The sequence below is a fragment of the Anser cygnoides genome, chromosome 4 (genome assembly GCF_040182565.1).
Source record: "Anser cygnoides isolate HZ-2024a breed goose chromosome 4, Taihu_goose_T2T_genome, whole genome shotgun sequence".
Taxonomy (NCBI): Eukaryota; Metazoa; Chordata; class Aves; order Anseriformes; family Anatidae; genus Anser; species Anser cygnoides.
This window is the reverse complement of record NC_089876.1, coordinates 31,283,605-31,309,015: the sequence shown is the minus strand read 5'-3', so window position 1 is coordinate 31,309,015 and position 25,411 is coordinate 31,283,605. Positions and strand designations below refer to the sequence as shown.

Here is a 25,411-nt window from a genome sequence, read left to right as displayed (position 1 = left end):
CTACCAGACCCAGAACAGTCTTATTCCTCTGTCCGGGTAGCAGAGGGAAGACTAGGGGTATGTCTTTTTCCTGGTGAGCAAAACAATTCTGTGTCCCTTTGCACTGGGAGATTTGTTGCATCCTACTGTTTTTCTGCCTACTTTCCAAGTGCTCAAATTGGCAGGTAGCAAGATAGAACTGACCTATACCTACCAAGCACTGTGCAGTGATGCTCTTAATTCTTTCCCCAAAGTGGAAGGTCACTGTTCGCCAATTTTTCTTATTTTGATTCTTCTCTTTTCATGTCTGGCATCTTCCGTCAGGAGATCCCTGAAAAAAACCAAGCATGTTTGTGGAGTCCTGCAAGAATGGTTAGCTGTTTTCCAGAAACTGTTTCATGACTCACCAGCATGTCACAGTTACCCAAGATGTAGTGTCAGAACTTAATTTCCTGCCTGTAGGTTTATCAGGTCCTTCTTACATACTAGATTGTAGCAGATGGCAGGATATAGAAAGTCTTGCACTGAAAATAATTGGGGCCACTTTTACCAAGAACTTTTAAACTCCAGCTGTATCTTTTAGATGCTCTTTTTGGATGAGAAAGTAAGAGTCTTGTCTAGGCTTGTTTGTCTGTAGGATGCAGCAAACATACTTGCTCAAATTGCTGCTCCATGTTTCCAGTTACAGTAAGAAATAAGATTACCATAGCAAAACATACCATCTCTCTTGGAGGAAAGTGTGGGTTTTTTTCTGTACTTTCTCCTTACGGCCTAGTAATTCCAGCCTTTCCTTAAAGTGGAAATACGTGCTCATCTCACCACCAACAATAATGCAGGTTTCCATTCCGTTTGAACTATTTGTATATACTTTATGCTCTTGAGGCAGTGATAGAATATACACTGTTACATGTTACACATTTACTTATTAAACACTAATTTGCCACAGTTTTCTTGTCTTTTGCCTATGGTGCATTTACATCTCAACTCTGGCTTTACTTAGGTTCGCTGGGGTGATAAAGGATCCACTGAAGAAGGGGCTAGATTAGAAAAGGCAAAAAATGCTGTGGTGAAACTCCCAGAAGAACCAGAAGAACCTTTTCATCCTAAGCCACCTAAACCAAAGCCTACCTCACCAGTCATTCAGGAGAAGTGGTATACGCCAATTAAGGTAATCCTTTTAATCTTCGGTACAATACAGTTTTGTACTAAAGCTGGATTTTGTGTACCTTACCAGTCTTACGCATGCTGAACTGTACATTTTTTCCAAGTATTCCCGACCAAATATAATGTACTGTTCTCAATATGAACACCTACTCAGGATGAATAGCAGGAGCAGTTTTTATCCCTCCATCAGTATTTCATCATTAATTACGACATTCTGTTATGCTTCCACACAAAGGGACATACCGTACAGTAAAAGTATTAAAATACATGGGAGCTTTACTGACATGTGGTCTATCTCAGTGTATACCTAATCAAGGCTGCACAGTCCATAGCTGATTACTACATCTGCAATGTTTGCAAACTTACTATTATATAATTATATTCATTATACATTTATTACATAAAATATTATATTAATAGCATTTATATTATTATATTTAGTTTGACCATTACTAATCAAGAGAAGCAAAGAATTATATAAAACAATACAATGCAATGGAAGAATAAATGGTACAAAATACAGACATTTTCCTCTGTAGATTGCATGAGTCACCTGCAAACCTGTAATAAGCTCTTCTTAAAAACTGAAGATGGCTCCATAACTACCTTTCTTTAAATATGCAAGAACAGAGAATACAAAGGTTTAGCTGGGGTACGAATAAAGCTAGTCCATCTTCCTAACTCCTAGTAAGTACTTTCTGAATTGCAGAAAGGCCTGAACACGTTCTCTGCACACACACACAAACTCTGCAGCCCATCCATGTGAGTGGGGTGCTTCCTGACAAGCATCAGAGCTGCTCTGCATGTTCTGCACAGTCTGAGCGCTCACAGTGAACCTGCTGCATTCAGTACATGTTGGGCTTGCAACACAGCACAGATTAGCCATATGCCTAGCAGGTCCAAGGCTTCCCTAAGAACCATGAACTTCCTGTATACATGCTGTAACAACAAATAGATTTATGTGGGAGAAATCCTAGATGGACATGTGGCAAATCAGCCTGAAGTACTGACAAATAAACAGGTTACTTCTAGATCACTCAGAAATAAATGTGAGGCAGGTCACGGTCTCTCTGCTCTCAGCGGAGGTAAGTACTTTCTTTGTACTCACTGATGGGAAAGATCAGCACCACAGCTATCTGGTGTGAGCAGCAACCTAAGTTTATACTTGGCATACCTGGCTTTAAGGAACGGGTGTTTAGTTCTGCTGGTGAATTTCTCCTTGGACAGAACTTCAGCATGTGTGGTGTGCTTTCAGTTGACTGATTTTATCATAAAGTCCTGTTGCTCTGTTGCCACAGGGTCGACTTGATGCACTGTGGGCGCTGTTACGAAGACAGTATGACAGAGTCTCTTTGATGCGACCACAACAAGGAGACGAGGTTTGTGCTATGCGAGTGTATTGCAGGGCGGGCAAAAAAGGGGTATGTTACAGCCAGGGTTTCGTGGCTGCTGAACACCGGTAATTCTGTGCAGTCAAAAGAATGACACAACAGGAAAAATAATGCACTGGGAAAAAACATGCATTGAAGAATGTATCAGGCCAGGCAAGAAATGTTGTGGAAACATGGATGTCCTGAAAGTATTATTAGGAATTCTGTATTTTATGCATGTTCAGCTGGAAAACAAAAACATAACACAGACTTTGTGTGGTCTAACCTCTCTCTAACAGATGCATAATACTTTCTAATATTTAGCTGCTTGGAAGAACAGAGTTTGGCAGTCAAGAGTACTAAAACCACATCATATTTAGTGACCCCCAATAAATTCTGTGCAAATAGATTCATGATGCTTTGCACTTGCATGCCAGAAGCAACATTCACAGGCAAAACTTGTTTCTCAGACAATCCTTTCTGTCTGTACACTCATGACTCATGAAAAAGTGACCCCCACTACAAACACTGCTAGGACTGCAAAGTAAAGGAAATAGCTATTATTTGGAATTTTTACAGTAAAGCTAGACTGTATTTTTTTCTGATTATTGCTCCTTAAGAGAAGCATTACTTTAAATCTTGGCATTTACCTTGGGAACTGATTTATCATGAAGGTATTTCAAATCTTCTGGAACCATTCACCACTCCTGTGTGTGACACATCTGAAGGGACTTAGGAGCTAAGCGTTTCCTCTAAGTGAGATGGCAACTTTTTCTCAACAAAACCAGATGGATATGACAGATAAGATTTTCAAGTACTACAAAGCAGCAGTGTGTGAGAATCTCTATTTTTGCGACAAACATCATAAAAATGACATAAGAATTAGAGAAGTTCAAGTGAGCGAGTTACCTTTGAAAGAACGAGAGGTAATCACTAAGTTATCTTTGTGATGATAGGGATGAATTTTGGTACTGTTCTAAAGTAAGAAAAGGTGAGATGTATGTACATGTAATGGAAGAAGCAGAATGACAAAATGCAGGGCTGGAAACAGGAAGCATAGTCTTTGCATGGTTGTCAAATACTAGTACTATCATTCTAGTTGTTTGCGTATTATTTATTGTTTGCATGTATGTTACGACGTATGTTAAACACAAGAATTAACAATAGTAATTAATTCTTCATGGAAAATACACAGTACTTTACAGTACTTTAAAAAGTCAATTCAATGTAAATAGAAACATTGATGCCTGAACTTGCCAGGTACCTGAACAGGCTAAGAATTGTCTGTCAGGCTCTCTTCTGAGGATTTCTGACCATAAAGACAGGTAGGTGCTGAAAAATGTGCCTGCCAGGGAAAGCATTTTGGAACCAGTGAGAAATCAAGCATTCATCTTCTCTGGACTTGACTGGAAGACAATGACCAACATCTTGGTTTAGAAAAACTGAGAGGTACCTCACTAATCTTCAGTAACCTTACTGAAAAAGGGAATAGAATTTCTGTTAATGAATAAAGGCTAGAATAATGATTCAGGTGTACCACAGGTGTGACCTGTGGTACCGTAGGAATGCATTCTGCATCTGACTCAGTATTTTCTATTTTGGGAGAAAAAAATACATCTTTTTCCTTGTTTATAATTTGCTAGGTACAGGTCCCATGCCGTACCCTGGGTGGGTTTGTCAGTAAACAGATGAGCAGTCACGCATGTGCACTGCAAGATACATGCATGCACATAGTTAGTTCAGAAGCATTATTATGGGAAACAGCAGCCATGTAGATGTTTTGTTTTGTTTTCTTTCTTTTACTGCTTAGGAATTTAGTAGTTCCCATTTGTAGAAGAATTCACTGCTGAATTCAAGTCCTTGATCAAGTAATTGAAATTTAGGCATGAAGTATCAAAGCGGAGAGAGCTTTTTCTTCCTTCTCTCTCCCCTCTGCCACCTCTTCCATGATGCCAGATAATGCCGAGGGTGGCCCAGTTTGAGGGCTGCACGCAGTTGAGTTAGGAAGCTTTGATTGTGGCTGGAAGTCCTTGGAGTCATAAATTTTTCAGCCAGCAATCCGTGAGGTTAGGGAAGCTTGTACAGGTGTGAGCTAGCAGGTTGTTGCCGACATCTGTTTAGAGTGGAGGCGCAGGTCCTCAGCAGCCTGCAGCGAGGCTGCTGGATTGTCAGCAGATGTAGTTAAGAGTGGCAGAACAGTTTTGGTCTCACATTTGCCGCCTGGGGGCTGAAACAGTAAAGGTAGATTGGGGGTGGACACAGCTGCACTCCCAAACATGCCTCGGGCACAAATAAAGAGATCTAATATAGTTTGACTCTGTTGTGGTGGGGAGATGAGGACAGAGAGCCACTTCAGAGACAACTTAATGCTGCAACATCTGCCGCCAAGTTTCCAGGGAGTGACAGGGGACAGCAGGTACAGATCGAAGTCCCCGCATAAACAGCCCCCTTTAAGCCATGAACTCTTTTGAAGGGCTCCCATCAAACATAGCAGAGTCCGTGGCAGGAGACTGTTTTGTTTTCAAAGCAGTGTTTTGTTTTCTGCACTAACAAGATAATTTATAAATGATTCATTACCCTGTCTTCCTACTCTTATTTATACTTTTTTTTTTTTTTTTAATTTAAGAGGCAAAGGTGAATGAGCCACAGTAGTTTTAGGGTAGTTTGATAATGATAAACCAGTTAACTGTCCAAAGGTTTTAGCTGAGGATATGGCAACCTTCAGCCCACAGTGTTATGTTCAGATGGGAAAGAGATGAAGGCATGTGCTGTTACTGGAGCATTGCGCAGGAGTGTCTGCCATCATTTCCATACCAAAACACCTCTTCCACAGAGTTTGTTTCTGCAGGAGAAGGAAACTTGGCACAGGTTTCCAATGTGACTGTTAGGGGCCTGTTCTTTTACATACATTCTTCTGTTTATTTTCCGAGTTGTAGTTTAGCACTTAAAGTTTATCATAAGGGTTTCTCAAATGCTTAATAGGACCTTGTTGCTTTGCACAATTTGATATGGGCTGAGATTCTGATTCTGTGTACATGTGCAGACAAACTGCTTTTAAGTCCAGAAACAGTCCGTGCCGCTCTCATTTAAGATATTGCACAATCAGGATGTGAACATATGTGACAGGTAACAGGAAAAAAAAATCTACAGCTAATTGCACAAAAATTTCTACAGTAGAACTAGAGAATACTTTCAGCTTTTTCAATGTTACAAAACAGCCAAATATATATATATATATATATAATTTTTAAACCAGTTAGCGTGTACATGCTTTAAAGATGAATTTATAATAATGGCTGTAGAATTAATACAAACATCTGTTTAAAGTAATGTTACTTTGTCAGCATCTCTACATTATGCAAGAGAAATTATATTCCGTGTTGTAATTCTGTTAGCATCACAAACGTGCAGTTCAAAAGACTGTGACAGTATCGTTCTCTGAGATGAGGCCCATGTTACCGTTCCCTTTGTGTTTGTTCAGTAGTTCCTATGCTGGGCACAGGCAGAAAATACCAAATCATTAGTTCAGTCTGTCAATTATAGAGTAGAAAAGGAATTGTTAGGAGGCTGAGGCTGTAAGTGCTTTACAGTGTCTAAACATGCTATTTTGAATCAAAAGACTAACTGCAGTGCCTAGGAGAACTGAAACTTTCAGTTCCACACCGTGCTTTAACAGGGTCTGAAGGACAGTTCATCATCTACCACTGCAATAGGGCTGCCAGCACAAGTAGTAGCCTTGTGTGTTGTAACTCACTCAGCAATGTTGGCTTGCCTGTACAGTAATGAAACAGGAATGATACTGGTGATATCTGGATTTTTTGGTTTATTCCATTATTTTCTAAAAACTAAACGTTTTGGCCTTTTTCCAACCAAGGAGGACCTCCTAGAAAATGAGGCAATTTCTTTTTTTATCTGTGAATGGTAGAAATGTGTAGAGAAATAAAAAATCATGGTTAGAGGAAGACTACTGTAGCTACTTACAGGTAGTGCAGTTTTGGATTTAGAACGTTTTTCAATCAAACTGCACCTAGCTGCAATTTGCATTACAACATAATATTGTTCACTTGAGTTCCTTGTTCAATGATAATACACTATAGCACATTTCAGTGTAACGTAGAAGGGATTATGCTGAAGAAAATGTTGCCTGAGAATTTTAAAAAGAAACACAAGTATCATTCATAAAGCTAAGGTTATGTTTATCTGGGATCTTTTGAATTGCTGCAGTGTTAGAAGATGCAAAACTGGTAAGAAAGTGAGATGAGAAGAGATTTAAAGAGCAACTCTTTTTCTTAAATCTCTTCTGCCAAAATATTCCTTCTATTACTCCTTCAAGTGGGAATTTGGCTGTGTAGACCTGAGAGCTAAACTGGAGCTGAAGTTTTTCATAAACTTCCAGAATACAGTTATTGTTAAAATTACTAAGTTCACTGTTAAAGAAAGTGGAAGAGAACATTCTGAGAGCAGAGGTTTCAAACCGCCCTATGCAAACTGAATCCAGAGGTCGGTGTCCAACATAAAACAATACATCCTGGTGAGCAAAGCACTGACAAGGGGTATTAGGCAATTATTAGATGCAGATACCTCCAAAAGGATGGGTGTCATAAATGGGTGTCACAGCTTTGCTTTGTTAAATTTGCTATCATCCAGAAGGGTCTCAGGTGCTCCTCCATCCTAGCTGAAGTGGCTGATATTAGGTAGTATCTTAATAGTTAGATTTCTTAGCTGTCCATCACCAAAAGCAGTAGTAGTCATCCTTATGAAAAAATGATGATGTCTTGCCATTGTGAGAAACGAGGATATTTTCCCACATATGTAGGCAGTCACTTTTGGCACTCCCTGCCTTTGTGCAGATCAGAGCTGTTGCTTTTTTTAAATCAAGCCTTCAGAATTCAGTAGTATGAGCATGAACACTTCTATGAATGAAATAATATGAAGAAATAAATCTACTTGTCAGTCTTCAGGCCATGACATTTTTACCAATTTGACTGGTACTCCCACAGAGTGAAATGGACAAAGCAGCTCTAGCAGCCCTTGTGCAAGTCTGTCTCTGGAGGCAGCACCATTAGGCTATGCGGGTCAGGGATGGTCCTGTTGGAAGTACTGTCATGAGAAAGCATGGGATGCACCTTTTGTGTAGCCACGACATTTTAGTAGAGCATTTTAAGAAGCTGAGCTGCTACCATAGTTTGCAGCCAGAGGAATCCTTGCTGTCTTTGTTAGTTTACAAACAGATATCTGTAAGCTAAGTGTTTTAGGCCTTCTAAAATACCAGGCATCGCTGTAACTTGAGCTGTGCTGGCAGCCTATAATGCCTATTAAGGAAGGAGAAGTCAGTCTTTTCTGGATGGACTATGAATTTGCTACAGCTGCCAAACACTGTCTTCCCCAGCCTGAAGAGCATTACAGTTCTTCCTTCCACCCCTCACCCCCTCCATGCTGTATTGAGAAGAAAACATTTCATTTGGCAGTTCAGTTTTTGTCACTGTTTCACTGAGCATAATTTAAAAGGAAAAATAATCCTATCCTTAACTCCTCAACACATCTTTATATAGGGTGGATTGCAGTAAAAAGTTACGTTTAATCACTACCTGGCTTCCAGCAAAGAGAGTGCTGCATATATCTAAGCAAACCCAGATATAAAGCAACTCCCAGCTTGGGCACAGCCTTTATAGAGAGGGAAAGCCAATGGAGTTTATGTTAATGTTGAGAGTCTCATTAGCCCAGCTTACAGAAAGACTGACTACCTTCAAGAAGCAGCAAGAGGAAAGCTGACAGGTTAATTCAGTCGCTACTCTGCAGGAGAGACATGACAGCTTTAACTGTCTTGTGCGTCCAGATTTATGAACTAGTCCTATGCTCTTAACCAGATTAGTTCCTTTTCCATTAACTGCTGAAAGTAGGGCAGCTGTCCGAGCGGCTGGTTGTAAATTCGATAATGTCTGCTCTGTTAATCTGTAGGCTTTTCAGATGGAGAAGGCAGCAGATAACAGGATTAAAGTTTCACGACCCAGGGTTTTCACAGCCCGATATGCGGGCGTAGGGGGATAGAGAATGACTTCTGTCATTAATCTTAATTGATTGCCAAGAGGTTTTAATCTGGGTTATTAATTAGGAAGATCCTTAACATACTGTCTACACATCAACATCAGATGCTCTTTTGAGACTTTTGGGACATATGGCCTATCTTATATTTACGTTCACACAATTTGCACATACATATATTTCTGTATGAAGTGCACATATATATGTATATATGCATACAAATAGGTGTAGAAACATTTGCATGCAGAGAGGCATCACACGCTCTTTGGCAATATTTGATGAAAATGAAAAAACACAGTGCACATAGGTTACATTTCCACATAGTAAACATGTATACTTCTATGTTCATATGTTTATGTATCTGTTTCCATTATACATGCCATTTATCTCAATTCTTTCTTAAGTGGAAATACCTGATTTTGCAGATTTACGTAACGTTCATGTTTAACAGAAGTGCAGCACGTGCCCGTATGTGCCTGTGGCCATTAAGACACCTACAGATCTCATACAGAAACATTACCATTTTTATCTTTCACAGTTCCCCAGAGTTAGTGTTCAGGCCCTCATTTTTCTCTTGTTTTATTTTTAAACAAGTTGCTGTTGGACAGCCAGAATGGATAGAGGTATAACTACCCATAGCTGCAACTATGTAGCTACATGATAAATCCCAGTAACGCAGCTTTGATGTTTACCAAAGTGTGGTATGCAGGAGGAAATATTGAATTATGGATTGAGCATATAAACTAGGCAAGAAGAGAAAATGCTATGACAGAGTCCTGGCATTTGAATTTTGTGTAGATTCAAACTGCATTATAAATTATCCTTTTACAGATAATTATTTACATGATTAATCACACATACAGAAGGAGAGCCAGGGGATGAAGAGGTCTCATGTTTTAAGCCTCTGTGAGTGACAGTGGAGAGGACTCCTGCTTCCTTCTCAGCATGCTAGGCCATGCTGTCCTGCTTTACAAAACGAAATGCAAATATTATAAGAAGCCAACCATTTAGTTACTCATGAGCTGAAAAGTCTGCCCTAAAAAGCGTTCACGAGTAAAAATGGTTTGTGATCCTTCAGACGGGAGAGAAGGGTGTAACTGCTGCTTTTGGGAAGGGTTAAAGATGGCCAAGTATCAGGGAGGACTTGCTGACAAGCTAGACAAAGGATTTCCCAGTTTTTCCCAGGAAACAGAGATCAGTTGCTGGCTCACCTAAATGTAGACTCAATGGAGAAGCACATGAAAGAAACTGAAAGTTCTTCTGTCATGCCTGTATTGGGTGTTGTGTTACCTCTTTAAACTGTTACCCACAACTTTCACTCACTTCCCATTGTAAATTGCATCCAGTCTTCCTGTAACAGACATTAACTGTTGCAGTGCCACAAAGGGGCATCACACGAATGCACCCACCTCCCAAAGATTTGCTGAGGCTCTCTGCTTCAACTTGGATTTCATCAGAAGTAACTTTCCAGCATATTCTGGCTCTTAGAAAGAAATAGATTTTGACTCATTGCTAGGTTGTTTTCCTAACAAAGTCCCACTTGTGGAAGATTTCTGGCTTTTATCCTCTATCTTACTCTTCCAAGATGTTCCTCCTCTTGAGCAACACCTGTAACTTCATTTGGACTACTGAGATACGTGGATATTAGTGAAGTCCTGCTTTGTATCAGTCATTCAGCAGTCAGCTGAGTCGATCTGTAATTTTTCACTTAGCACGGGAAATACTTCTGCTGAGAAGGAACAGCATAGTAACAGCAGACTTCCCAAGAAGGCATCTTACTGATCTGGCAGATAATCCATTTTTGTGGTGTCTCAGGAGCTTTGTTGTCGAGTTGGGAACACCCCCTTGTTGGCACATTGAAGAAGAGGTCAGAACTTGATTTCAAACAATGGCATCATTTCTTCCACCTCATCACAAATTTGAAATCCAAGGATGAAACAACTTTAATGACCATGTTTCCTTGGCATAGCTCTGTGTCTGCCTTTTCCAATGAGTCACAGATAAGGAGGAGGAACTGAAGTAATTTGAAATCACATTGTAGGGAATATAAACACCAGGCGTGGAAGAAAAGTCTTCCAATTGGCTCACGCAGAATCAGCAAAGAATTTCCCGTAGCTGTGCGTCCTTTACTCCTTTGCTTTTTGACAACATCTAAATGAAAAGATTTTATTTGGAGCAAAAATAATGCATTAGTCATTTTAGCTCCCACGCTCAAAGTGATTATTAGGAATGGTAATGTTCAATGGAGATGGGATTCTCCATAGCTGTAGAAATGAAAGGGCCCAGAACTCTTCATCAGTGATCTCGCATGTTTAACAAGAATCAGACTGTGATTCCATTGCTGTTTGGAGAAGATCAGTACAAACACTTTGTATCAACAAAGATAACTGATGATGGAAATCAACTGCCCAGGAGCTAGCGGGGGTCTGGGATAGGGAACTTGATAACAGAATGAGGCGGGATGCTCAGAACACTTAATGGAAAAAGAAATAGGATAGATTTCCTTTGACTTCACTGGGCTATAATTCCCTAAGCAACAGGAAAGGCTTATAAAAACATCTTGAGTATTTTTAGAAAGGAGAGCTTATGCATCACGTTGAAGGTGTCAGTGTCACCTGCAGGTAGTTGTGGCAACCTGCAAATCAAAGTGGGTTACTTGCTTCAGAGGAGTTTATTATGAACCTGTGCTCAATTACAGCTAAGTGAGATCCAAGTATGAGCAAGTACCCCACCCAGATGCTGTCACTGCACCAATACAACAGTCTTCTAAAGCCTGAAAACAGCTGCACTTAATAATTTCATGCAAGCAAATCTTCTCATTAGCTTTAATACAACATTATCAGAAAGAAGGCAGGGTGGCGGAGCTGCTCTGTTTTTGTGACACTGGTTGCATTAAAAAGTTGGGAAGGACGACTGCTGAACGTGACAATTATTTGTTAGAGGTGGACAGTTTGGAGAAAGAAGAAAAAATATTAAAATTTAAATTTACTGCTTCTGATCTTTTTACTCTGTTCCCATAATTCAAAATTATTTTTGTTTTGAAATTTATTTTTGCATGTCTGCAAGTCCATAATGAACTATAGATCCATTAAGAACTAACAAAAATCCTAAACACTTGAATTATGAACATCTTAAAATAACTAAGCTGTAATATTTTCTCAGTAACTCAACTTTAATATTTATATGGAGTGCCTTAAAGTAACATACGCCTATGATACTCATCTGTATGTTTTGTCTCAAGAGGAAATTTCTACCTACTAAAAGAAGTGAGTGTGCCATACATTGCCAAAGCCTGTTATACATAAAAGTTCAGGCTAAAATCTATCCATAAATTAGAATTCCTTGATACATTTGAGTTTTGTCCCCCAACAGTGTGACATAATGGCATGCCCTCAGCCTTAACATATAATTTTAATATTGAACATGCCGCTTTTTGATGGCTTGTGTCATAGCCTTTATGTAATTTAAACACCGTTTTAAAAAAATTAATTCAATTACGAGCAATGGAGTTATTAATGCTGCTTCATGTCACTAAATATATAGGGATACATATGATTCTGTTCCTTTCAAGTCACTCTGAAATGAATTTTGCAACTTCTGATAACTGTGGTGGACAAATGCTAAATGAAAATCAATCACTTCAATTTAAATGGGCTAAGCTCACTGTCTTTCTTAAACAGCCTCTGTCGGACAGCTAACCAGATGATAAGTAACAGTTTCACTGACCTATAGCCTTTGAATGTTTAACATAACCCTCTGAGGACAGCACTTCAATTACCACTGCATTGCTTGTACTCTAGGGCTCAGGATTGCTCATTCGTATATAAGGATTACTTTATTTCTGATGCACTTTTCTATCCGTAGTTTTCTTCCACAATGTTGCTCCATTTTTATTACTGTGTCTAGCAATCCAAACCCTGCAACTGAAATGAATTTGATCAAATTAAAGAGAATCAGATTTTCCTGGAATTCATCATCACTTTTTTTCCACTGGAAACAACAGAACTCCTTTGATGGTCTGAAATATAAATTCTCTTGTAGGATGCAAAACATCACTGTGTGATGAGAGAGGGTAAATGCAGATGGAAAGTACATGTTAGCTAGTAGAACATTTTATCTTTCTGTGCCAAAGTAGATGGGTAATATTTTATGTTATATTACAGTAACAACATAAAACCTGCTAAAATTTGAAGTGGTTGTAAAATGATGGACAGGGACAGGTACCTTTGGGAAGTTGTTGAAAATGATCTCCACCCCCCCCCACCCCACCCCCCACCCCCCCCCAAAAAAAAAGTATATTATTTAGGGCTTAAAATTTTCAGAAGAGCCTAAGGGCTCTTACAATTTCACCCAGTTCCAGGGAAGGACTTCCCTAGCAAAGCCCAAACCATCCCATCAAAACAAACTGTCACAGGTCCCTAAATCATACAAATCCTGTGTATTGCCACTAGAAAATGACTGCTTACCACTGGAAACAGGTATTGCATTTTAGACCATCCTTATGTCTGTCCTGCTTCCTTCCCTGTTTCAGTGCTGCCTTTTTGCCCTATTTCTGGCTCAATTCCCTCTCTGTGTGGACTGCTGCATTTGCCCTCTCTATTGCAGAGCTCTGCTCACTATTATCTTGAACCTAGAGTGCCTATCACAGCTGAACCACAACTAGTTGCAGGTCATTTATTTAATTTCATTAATAAAATAAAAATGTCTACAGACAAAGGCTTCTGCCCTCTAATAGCCACTTCGAGTCTCAGGCAGCTGACGGGAATGACCTTTTATTTCTGCAGTCATTTTCATAATGATATTCAGGGTCAGGCCCAACAACCAATCTGCCATGCATTAGTAGACATCAGTTCCCTTTGGTAATACGAGATAGATGTACCCCAAGCAGATGGTCAGAGATCATAGGTGGCTAATGAACTTGATGGGGCATTTTATTAAGATTATGATGGCAACTAAATATGTTTTTCCCCTCTGATAACAGCATTTATAACAAAAAGAAAAGGTGTGTAAAGGAGCAGGAGGATACAATGGATTGTATTTTTGTTGGACCTAGAAATCTCTGAATTCTGGATGTAATTTCTCAAAACTGATTGCTCTAGAAGTGCAGTGGCATAAACTGCCTTGTGGTTGGCAGAGTAAAAAACTGCTAGTTTATCTTGGTGCTCACTGGAGAGAAGGTGGCACAATGTTACCCCCATCCTGGTATTTGTTAATGACTCTACCGCTTTGAATAACTTCTACATGTCAGATATTTTAAAGCTAGTTATCATACTCCCCACTCCAGTGAAGAGAAAGTCCAAGAAAAAACAAATTTCATGAAGTTTAGACTTGCAAATGCATATCAAAGACATGCACATGGAGGGCCATGGAATTGCACCCCTTTAATCACAGAGTATAGCAGAGTCATACTTGTTTTCCTTGAAAGCCCTTCCTGCTCCTAGCGTTTGCATTTTTGGGGTGTGGGCATATTCAGACCTACCAAACCAAAATCCAATTTATCCTTCCTTTTTTTCCTCCAAACTAACTGTATGCCTTCATGTCTCTGTGGAACTGACCCTAAGAGTATCAAGGCCAATTGCATCTGCCTAGCACTTCTCCTAGTCAGGGTGAAATCAATCAACAGCACAAAGCCATCAAGCTTGGAAGAGCACTATATACCATTTCATGTGCTTAATTCTTGCCAAGTATAACATATTTTTACTGAGTAAAAGCCAGTTTCTCTCTGGTAGATAAATAGTACAACTGTGGCTCAAATTGCAAGTGAAATTTTACTTTTGACTTTTAAGGCTTTGAGGTCTGTGTCACAAGTATTTGAGAAACCCCTTCATCTCCTGGCATATTACTCTAGTTCAGCTCATTCAACCTGTCCAAACCCCACCTGCGTGGAGAGATGCTAGCTGGAGATTAACAGTCACAGCCGATCCCTAGCTGTGGCATTTGCCTACTACCTTTGATTCCTAAAATATACATCCAGTGGTTTTCAGTATGGACTTTGGAGTTTCCTCTAAGGCTTATCTGAGGGGTAGTAAACACAACTGGTCTTCAGCTGAAATTACACCTCATTATACCTGATTCCTTAGGAAGTCGTGTGTTAAAACTCAAGTTAAAAATCAAGCTAATCGTGTCTACTATTGACTTACATCTGTAATGGACTATGCTGAGCTTATACTCAGCAATACAGAGGGTTTGGTAACAACTTAGGGATGTGGTACTGAAAAATACCTTTGGGTTAGGCTTTCCAGAATTCAGTTTAAATGTATTTCCAATAGTTTAAAGATAAACAGAAAGAAATATTCCAATTTCTTTATATTTGAGTTTCCTATCTCAAATGTACTTATAGCCCTTTTCTTAAAAGGGTCAGCCACATGCTCAGTTGTTTGCCTGGGGGGAAAAAAAAAGAAAGATTTGGCTAAGAAGTCATGAGAAAATTAGTATATGATATCACTATGCTGTGGAAAATTTTGTTGTCCAGTGTATTTTACAGCCACATGTTTTCATCAAAGTAAAAATGCAACAGAAATTTTCCCCCAGTTTGTATCTCTGGTCTAGTCACAGTTGAGCATTTCTTACGGGGTTTTTGAGAAGTGCTTGCATGAGCAAGAGGTGCCTCCCTTGAGTGAGGACTGCAGGATCAGCCTCGGTAAACCCCTTGCCATTACTGGTGATACCACTAAAATGGTTATCACAAGAAGAGTAGCTGTGAGTTCTTTGCTCTAGAGTATTATGATGCTTTTTAAAAATAGTTTAATAGTTTTTAAAAATAGTCTACCTATTTAAGTGGAACATCATTCCTGAACTTGTAAGAAGAAACACTACGAAGAAGGTTACTATGAAAGAGAATCGTGATGGTGTGACCTGTCTCAGCAGACTATGACAGCAGCATTGATCAATCTCTAAGCAAGACCCATTCTTTTTATTGAACCTGCTGTCACTTCATGCTGCAGCCTCTCACAACACCTCTGCTGTTGCAAGGAAGACCACCATGCATGGGCTTCAGCAGTGAGTACAGCGGCTCTCCCTGGGAGAATCTCCCAGCTGGGCTGTATCCTCATTTTTACTGAGAGCACAAGAATAATTCACAGCAGCTAAATATCTGCCCAATCTTCTCTTCTTTCCTAGCCAGAATGGTGGAGGCTTGCAAAGATTGAAACAAAAATGTTTGCCATCTGACAACTCTTTTAGTCTGCCTTTCTAGTCTACTGTCTCCACCAAGATCACAACACATACGTAAATGCTGCTGATTGGAGTGAGGGTATGAAATACACTTGAGCAAAAAGCAGGAGCAAGATGTAAGAGGAACAGAAAGCATGTCTTTGGACTGGCTACTTTTTGATTTCCACTCAGCACTTCCCAACATCTGCACCACTGCCACACACTGAAGTTGCAGGCTCACTAAATGCAGCGTGTCGTCCCTGAGCAAAGCAGCAGGGCTTCCCCCCAGTGACAGTGCTGGTAATTAAGACACAAGAGATACAGCAGCATGTTTCTAAGGGTTACAGGGTCCAAAGAGGACGACGCAATAAAGAATGAGGCTAGTGATGCTATGTGACGTTTTTGTAGAGGTGATGTGAACACCAACTAACGAAGGCAAAACCACTTATGGGATGGGGAGAAAAGAGAGGCCTCCAGTGAGCCCTGTGAACTACAGCTAGGAACAGAGGAGTAGAACTGATGTGGGTAGGAGACTTCATATTCCATTTTTAGAAGATGAAAATGCGAGAGTTAAACCCTCAAAGCAGACAATTACCTTTGTTGCAAGAGAAAAGCAACATAAACAGGTTTGTTCCCATAGCTCTGTTGAGTACACGTAAACATAACTCTATGTAACATCTCACTGGTATTACTCTCCACTAACAGGGATCTTACTGTGATACTGCGGTCAACTGATCACTAGAAAAGAGAAACACTATCATTTTTAAATGCTAGGGTTTCTCTACTGTGATAACACCACACCGTTGCAACGCCACATTGGTACGTTTTGTGGAAAGGTCTAATAAATAAATGCATTCTTACTTGTCATAGAGGTTAAGGGACAGGGATTTTACCTTGTGTTCAGCACAAAAATCAGCTGAAGTCAGATCATAAGCCAGGCTAAACTGAGCTATACAGAGTGATATGTAGTTATAAAAGACGCACGCTGCCTAGTGTTACAATATGACAGCATACAGAGCTTTATGCTTCAGATGGCTCTGAACAATGACTAGTATTATTCCTTTTTTGCTTTACTTACTGTATGAGGCCTAAGCCACGCACCTTCAAGCCTCCTTGGAGACCAGGTGGTGGCATCACCGGTCAGCCCACTTGGGAGAGGGACAGCTGTTAGAGCCGATTGCAGCCCTTGTCAGCATTAATGACCTGCAGTTGACACCCCATCCCCGCCGCCCTTGTTCAGTGTACAAGTATTGCATTGGAATAATTACTGCCTGTCATCCCCTATTTCACACACATACTCCTCTTAGCCCAGACGTACAAAGGGACATGTGACTAGATGCTAAGCTAATGTTGATTCTCTATGTATCTTAGGCTTCTGTGCTTGTATGTGTGTGCGCCGTATATATGCATACAGACATTCAGTGCTCAGGTAATACGAAGGGTAAGTTACACCAGTGAGACTCCCTCACTGTCCTTCCTGGATCCTGTCAGATATAACTCATCAGGAATGTGTAAGGGCTCTGGCCTCCTGTAAAGTCTGAGTACCTGGATGGCAGGCTTGTATCGGCTCTGCCTTGCTCCACAGCTCTGTTCCCCTCCTGGCTGTGGGTTTCAATAGAGAAACCTCTTAAGCATCCTTGTCCAGTTCTCTCTGCTTCTTTGGATTTGGGAATCTTATGCCCAGGATGTCTTGATTTTGAGAGCTATGCAGGTGTTACATATCCTGTCATTTTCTGCCTCCCTGCCATGGCTGGCTCTTCTATAAGCAGTAGATCATAGAATTACAGAATACCCCACGTCGGAAGGGACCCACAAGGATCATCAAGCCCAACTCCTGGCTCCACATAGGACCATACCAAAATCAAACCACATGTCTGAGAGCGTTGTCCAAATGCTTCTTTAACTCCGACAGGCTTGGTGACCACTTCCCTGGTGAGCCTGTTCCAGTGCCCGACCACCTCTCAGGCAGAACCTTTTCCTAACACCCAGCTTGAACCTCCACTGACGCAGCTCCATGCTGTTCCCTCTGGTCCCCATTGATGTCGTTAGCATGCACGTGCTCTCACTGAATTTTGAGATAAGCAACTCTCAAGATCGTTATAGTGGAGGACTTTAGGAGTTTGGAATAGATGAAACACATCTCCTCAACACAGTTTTTCCATCCCTCCTTTTGTTCCTCTGGTGTTAATATTCCTGGACTACACACATCTTTGCGTGGACTGGGTCCTGTAGTATTGGCAGGTCACCCATATGGGGAGGAAGACACTCGAGGCAGGAGAGGTGTGGCCAGTGTTCCTGCTCCATCTTTGCAGGGTTATGTGAAGCACCCTGGCAGGTATGAATGAAGTTTTTCTTTGGCTGCTGGACCACCTGCAAGAGCTGCAAGATCTGTATTGAAGAGAGAAATGTTCATGTACGGGAAAAAATCAAGTCCAATAAAAAAGTGCCATCACAGCTAGCTGCTGCAGACTTTGGCTTAGATTATCTCATCTTTGCTGATGAATCCCTAAGGAGATGGCATGCTTCAACCTCACCACTCCAAAAGAAGAACCAGAGACAGGGACACAAGATTTCAAGGCTCCTGTGGTCTGAAACCTGCCCCTGATGAACAAGCTTCTGTATCCCATCGATTGCATTGAATGCAGACCTCATCCAAATGATAGCATTTTTTTCAGTACATACTTGGATGCAATTTTTTGTTTTTGTCAACTGTTGCTTTCACTTGACGTCACCTGAAAAAGCTAGTTTGGCAGCAATGAAAAAGCTGGTAGAAGAGAGCACAAGAACAGCAACAGGAAACAACGTTCTGTGTTCTCTGGAACTTCTGGTGCAGGGTATGTCTTTCCTGTCGCTACTCACTGTCCATACTGCAGCAAGAGACACCTTCCTGGGCAGCAGTAACACTTGTGATATTACTGCAGAACCTATGCATACAGTAGCGAAAGCAACAGGAGGTATTTCTGTCTTTCTATTAATGGCAGATTCTATTACAAGTTTTTGGATGACAGTGTTCTCAGGCAAGTAGTAAAATAATGATGATCGGTGAGAGAGGAAGTACTGAATTTCCTTTTGGTGTAAGTGGATACAGATCTGTTTATATCAGTGCTGAGTTTAGTCCTCTGCATTTTAAGTTTTTGAGGCTGATTTTTTCCAGAGATGCTACTTGGGTCTATTTTAAGGGTTCTTCAAGCTGTAAGTTTGTGACGAGCCTGCATTAGCTTTAAAGCGCTGCTCTGGGAAGGTATTATCAGCAGATATTAATTATTGAACACTATACCTTCTGGAAAAGTTGTTTCATCACCAGAAAGTGACCTTGCTAGAAGAGGGAGAGGGAAAGAGAGACATATAGTGCCTCCTGAGATCAAGTGGAGTGATGCGTATCAAGAGAAGACACTAAAGATTTATTGTCTGTGGCAAAAGAAACACAGATCTCTGCTTGCGCAGTAAGTGTTTTTGACATCATACACCATAAAGAATGACTGGATACTGTCGGCTAAAAATGTTTCACTGAAGGAAAGTAATAGACAGTTTCACAGTGCTGCTTATATTAAGAGGTCTGATTGCTTGGCTGTTTAGACTGGTTGGTCTTGAGAATTTTGTGGTGTCTATGTTATGTCAGTTTCAATGGCAGCTGAATAATCGTAAGAGAGGATACTAAGAATATATCAAAATGGAAAGAAATGTAATTTCTTAAATGTATTAAATGTAATTTAATAACATTTTAAAAAATCTTGCCCTTTTTCAAAGAGACTTGCAGCTAGCGAACCAAAACCATTAGTTTTAGTCACCATTAGACTAAAAGGTGTGATTCACAGGCAGGGCTTTCTAAAGAAGGCAGCTTTCTTTTGACTTAATCAGGGAAGCAACAAACTCATGATTCAAAATAAGAACTGGTATATTTGCTGCTCCTGTTTAACACTTGCCAGAAGAAGATCCCTTCTGACCTCGGTGACTGCTGGTGGAAGCTCTTTCAGTGTGACACACATATCACCAGAGAAATTCAACATCAACATTGTTTGGAAGCCTTACACAGAAATTTTATCTATTAACCTTATCCTAGCCTTTCCCCTGGAATTTTTGCTTTTTTTCAGAGCTGTTCATGTAGCACTACACTTGTTTTGCAGTAATGCTGCTGTGAGTTTTGACATTGCTCAGTCAGCTTGATCAGTTCCAAAAACCCCAACAAGTAAGATTTCAGTTTAAAATTAAAGCTACGGAAAAGAAACAAACTAATTTCTCACTTTTACAAATGCTTCTGTTGGATTGGAGAGCATGGCATTATGGCAGAGAGCTTTTACATAAATCATAATTAGATACACGTGCAAATACATCAGCTAGGCCTAGGCGCACAATTAGGCACCTAATTATGTTGAAAATGCAATTGCACACTTAGCTAAAATGGCCATGCTTCCTCTGAAGCTGTCCGGTTGTTTCTGTCCCCTCCTCCAGCGAGGCTGTGGGCTGCCACCTGTTGAAATGCCACTGTAGGAGTCCTAACTAGCCACAGCATTTGCCATCCTGTCCCTCACCCAATACCAGCCATTTGGATGCAGAAGTGGCTGCTGGGGCAGGTTTTCAAGAAGGGTTTCTGCCACACTCTGCCCAAGGGCATCCCAGGTTTTGGCCTGGTTTTCTGCTGAGACTGAGGTGCCAGTGTCGTGCAGTGATGGTGGGGACAGGCTGCAGCACGGAGGTGCTGAGCGTTAGTCAGTTCAGAATGAGTCTGGGACATTCTACAATGAAACAGGTTTTGGAGACATCATGTTCCCTTTACGTTTCATAGAAGAGGTGGCCAGGTAGAAAAGGACGATGTTGTGGTGTTGCTTTAGGAGAAGCTGTAGCACAGGCAGCTCCCAGAGGACATGCCTGTGCCGATGCGCTCGCAGGGTATCCGTGGGGAACCAGGCTTCATTGAGTTGATTTCTTGTGGAACTGCTTGTTTTTGAGGAAATGACTGTGGAGTCATCAGAGGGTACTGTAAAAGAGGAGGAGTTGGTAGTTTCCAGCATCTCTGGCATCAGGCCATCCTTGGCTTTTATTTCGCTATTTTTTCTCTTTCTGCTGTTGCTTCTTTTTCTTCCGTTAAACAAGGAAAAGAAGGGGAAAAACCCAGCCAACTGTGATTTGTGATTCAGCTGACAGACAGTGTGTGATTGAAATTGCAGCTAGATTGATTTCAAAGGAAAAAACAGTGTTTAAAATAACATTGTCACTATTCAGGGACAGCACTTCCTTTGCTGAAATGTCTTATCTGAGGACATTGTCAATATCACGATGCACTGGGGACATAATTTTTCAGCCAATGCCTTGTCTTAACTGACTTCTTGTCAGCAAGGATCATGTGCAAGAATTAATATTTTAAAAGTAAAAACATGCAAACTAGAAGTAACATTCAAAACTGGGGGAGACCAACTTCAGCTTTTTCTGTTAATACCTTGTGGATGATACACAATTGTTTAGCTTCACTTCTGTTTACTTCTGCTGAATTTTTTCAGCCTGGGTTTTATAATCTGGGGGCAACTTGAGTGAGATTCCTGATTTCTCAGAGTAAGAAATATGAATTTCATTTTTGACCTGCCTGCTGAACTTCAGCATGCTGTGTCTCATTTTCTTTATTCTTAGCCTTTTCATGTGACTTAATAAAAACATCATGGCTTCAAGGTAGTGCTTCAGAAGTCCCTAGCAAGTATAAAACCACAGCAGCCCATTAATCCCACAATCTCCAGAGGCGTGTGCAGAATAGTAAAAGACCCTTCTGTGTGGTGCATAGGGGAAAACCAAGACAGAATTTAAAAAATGGTTAGTTAGAAAAGATAGTATGTCTACCTGGCAGCTGAGAGAGAGAACTAGTTAAGCGCTAGTTTATATCCCTGCTGGAGACAGAGCTCACCATAGAAGAGGAGCTTTAAAAAAAGCATTTAAGCCAATAATGCAAAGTCCTAGATACATGACAACATTTAATTTTGCCTTGTAAAAAGCCTTTTATGCAAAGAACAGCAAGAAGACCGTAACTACAAAGTTATGCATTCACTGGATGATCTTAAAAGTTCAGAAAGTAAAAAAATAGCTCCATGTTTGTAATGCCCAGTGTTTGTACACACACACACACACACACCTGCCTTTAAGGAAAGGAAAAGAATGACTGAACGTGCAGTGTGCTTGGAGGTCAGACTCCCCGGCGGGGCCCCAGAGCCTGGCCAGAAGCAGGAAACCCTCAAGTGGCAGACTCGAAGACATGAAAGATTTTGCCAGCAGTGGTGGATATGCTTAATGTGTTTAAAAGCTTAACGGCCTATTGAAATTAAATTGTAAATGCATCCCATATTGTGCCAAAGTCTTATGTCTGCCCGCAGCCCTGTGAACTGCCTTTTCAAGCTACCAGTTTGCTTGCCTTGCATGGTATTCGCCCAAGTGCAAACCTGTCCGTTATTTCCCTGACCAAAATATTATAAAACTTGCCATTTTCCAGGGACAAAATGAAGAGAGAGAGGGGTGAGCATGGAGATGATTCTATGTTTAGTTATATATGCATTTCTTTTTCCCTTTCTAGCCCTTGAAATGCAGTATTACAAAATTCAGAACTTTTTTTCTTCTACTGCAGCATTTTTAACGTTCAGATGATATAATTTTTTAAAACAATTATACTAGGATTAATTATTCTTGCATACTGCTCAATATATTAAGCACTCTGCATAAGAAGGAAGTTGCCCTTAAAATAAAGCAGTCACTTCTCCTTTTTAATACTATGTTAACTCCTGTGAAGGAGGATCTGGAACCGAAAGCTTCATGTGAAAACCTTGCGAAGGAGAGCTTTTTCAAAGTACTAGCCAAGCAGTGAAGATGTGCTCTTTCCCCATCACCTTTTCTTAACACTATAAAAACACAGAGCTACTTTTTAAAATTGTTGTGGTTTTAGATTAAAAAATAATATAATATGCACAAGCTGAGGTGCTTGTCAAAGAAACTAAGTCTACTTCAGGGGATCTTAATTAGCTTTAGTTGAATATGGAAAAAAGGATTTTTGCATAGATTCTGGAGGGAGGGTTGCTTTTGCTTCTTCCCATGCCACTTGCAATGATTAGTCCCTACAGCTGAAAAGACGTGTTTCATTCTTGTATTGCAACCACTGCTAAGCACTAAGGAAAGCCATTATGGTGCTTGGGGGAAAAAATCCCAAGTTTCGCATTTTCCCTATTTCTTGCCTATATTTCCAAAGAATGTGGCTGTGTTCCAAAAACCCACCAAAACTTCTCTCAGTTCTTCTGGTTCTCATTGGCGCTACAGTTAGGAATCACAACTCTATTTGAGAAAGCGAGTTTTGCTGCCCTTGGATCCTGATTTTGTAGGTGGTTAAATCGATCAGAGAAGTATCAGGACCTTTAAGTGCCAGTCAGAAATAACTACTTAAGCTTTTGTCGGCTTGACAGAGATATGGAAAAACTTGCAGTACAACACTTGCCTGTGCTCCCAGTACCAGAACTAGCTAAGTATTGCTATTAGGCATGATGTGCCACAGTACCTGCACATCCTGACACAGGGGTTCCTGGCTGTGGGGCAGATGCCTGAGAGACCTGCTGGTGCTCAATAATTTGTCACACCAGTGTTCTGACAGCACTAAGGTTTGGGATTCCTTTCCAATGTGGCTTGGCACCACTGTGGTCAGCTTCAAAGCGCTCCGTTCACAGGAGATGCATGGCTGAGAACGGAGGAGGTGTTTTTTGAACTCCCTACCTTCGCGTGCTGTAGAAGGGGACACGCAATCCCACCTTGGACATGAGGCACTTACGCAAGTGGTGTCACCCCCCTGTGAATCATGCCCGAGTGGGCTCCAAACGGGGCAGAAGCTTGCGTTTCTTTCTCCTTTTCAGATTTCCTTCCTCATCATTTGCTATTATCTCTATTACAGCGGAGGAATAGGCACTGTATTTTCTTATTGTCACTATCACGTCTGCGGTGATTTATTCTCATACTTAGTAACTGAATTAAAATCTTAATTAAGCTTATGCCACTTTTTTCTTCTTTTTAATTAGCTATAGCCAAATCACTTGTCTGTGGGAGGAAGTAAGAAAAGGATTTTTTCCCTGATCTATACTTGTAGTAGCGAAGCCTTAATGAGAATATCCTCTCAAAGAGATATCAAAATGTTTATTTCTTCTTTATTAACATTAAGAATTTGTTCCCCCTGGAAACCTTGAGCCTGCTATCTAGCTACACCTTATGTCTTCTACCTGGGGAATTCCCGGTAAAGATCCAGCCTTGTTCTATTGAGCCTGACAGCGCCAGTTGGTGACCTGTACCTTGGGTGGAGGACAAACACAAGCAGAAGCATCACAGCAAAGGCTTTCCCTTTACCAAATATGCCATTTGTAAGGAGGCAGAGCGCAATCTGACTGAACAGCAGCTACACGTCAGAAAGATCAATCAAGAGGTCCCATACAGGGGCGAGTGGCAAGAACAGGCCAGAGGAGTAACACGGTGCCAGCATCCATTCTTCACACAGATATACAACTCATTCTTTGCTTGCCCCCAGAAACTGCTGAGCCCCCCCAGAATGTCTCTGATGAGAAGAAAATAGTTGCCAGACCCCCCCTCCCTTCTCACTGTTTTACTTATGAATTCCCGGCAAACTTTCATTCACCTGAAGTTAAACCAAGGGAGCATGGATGAGCACAGCTACACCTGGATTTTGCATTTAGGTCCTGCTCAGAACGGGAAGTCAACTTGCTAAGTAACATCCCTGGCTATTCTGATTTTAAAAGCTTGTAACAACCGTGGTATTGGGGAAGGGGCTTGGCAGCCTGCTGAAAATCCAGCTGCTGTCCTCCTAGCTGAATGCGTTGTGCATGTGTAGCTGTGTGCTAAGGCTTGTTCTTTGTTACCACCAGCTCCCTAGTCAGCTTCTTATCTGGGCTCTTACCCTTGTGCAGGTAACTCATTAGAGGGAGTGCTATTGTATCGGAAAACTCAATACTTCACAGAAATGTATTTTTAGAGTGTTTCCCAGTGCTAACTGTGTACTCAGCTTTTACAGTTCTTTTTTACTTTAATAAGAGGCCTGGATATCACCGATTGCAGCAATGCGTTTTTGATACCTATAACAAACAGTGCTTTCCTACAGAGCAATAAATCATAGTAAAACAACGGAGAGTTGGTGGAGGTTGCCTGCATGAGGTTGTTTTGGCCCGCGGTATGTTACAGATGTCCGTCCTGGCTTTGCAGTAGCAGCTGAAATCCAAACAGGTTAGGCCGAAAGGGTGAGCTCAGCTGCGTCAGCCCCTGTGCTTCTTCCAGACGTACCATGCGCTTCTCCTTCCTGCTCATGTTTCACCCACACCAAATGTTAAAGAGATTACAGGGTTTTCCCCCAGCAAATTAGACGTTTGTACTAAGCTCTCCTAAAATAACAAATGCTGCCATCAGTGAAGTGTAAATCCCTAATTTTTAGTAGCAAATGGATTTCTGGTTGGTCTTCTTTCAATGGTACCCATTCATTTTACTCTTGTCTCAAACATCCCCAGCCTCTTCAAAGGCTGCAGTTTTGAGGAGAAAGGGTAAGCTGGCTCTTTTCTGGGAGGCCATAGCTGAGTTAATGTACTCATCCAAAGGGTGGGATCTCTCCTAGTGAGTGCTGGCAGCCTCCTGTCTGCATTCAGCCAAAGCTTTTTATCAGGTCTGCAGTTGTAGTGGGGGTAGGATTTCTGCTA

At 40.9% G+C, this 25,411-nt stretch overlaps 1 protein-coding gene and 1 long non-coding RNA gene across 5 annotated transcripts in view; one reads left to right on the top strand and one right to left on the bottom strand.

Annotated features, from left to right (window-relative positions):
• The window catches only part of LOC125184052 (uncharacterized), a 169,595-nt gene that overhangs the window by 11,856 nt on the left and 132,328 nt on the right, over window positions 1-25,411 (bottom strand). For all 4 annotated transcript variants that reach the window (XR_010831385.1, XR_007167288.2, XR_007167287.2 and 1 more), the window contains one exon: window positions 194-310. This is a non-coding gene — a long non-coding RNA (uncharacterized lncRNA). The remainder of the gene's footprint in view (window positions 1-193; window positions 311-25,411) is intronic.
• Window positions 1-25,411, top strand: part of ANTXR2 (ANTXR cell adhesion molecule 2) — a 112,368-nt gene that overhangs the window by 64,108 nt on the left and 22,849 nt on the right. Inside the window, exons 15-16 of the mRNA XM_048074492.2 lie at window positions 980-1,147; window positions 2,442-2,522. Coding sequence (XP_047930449.1) covers window positions 980-1,147; window positions 2,442-2,522 — 249 coding nt within the window. The remainder of the gene's footprint in view (window positions 1-979; window positions 1,148-2,441; window positions 2,523-25,411) is intronic.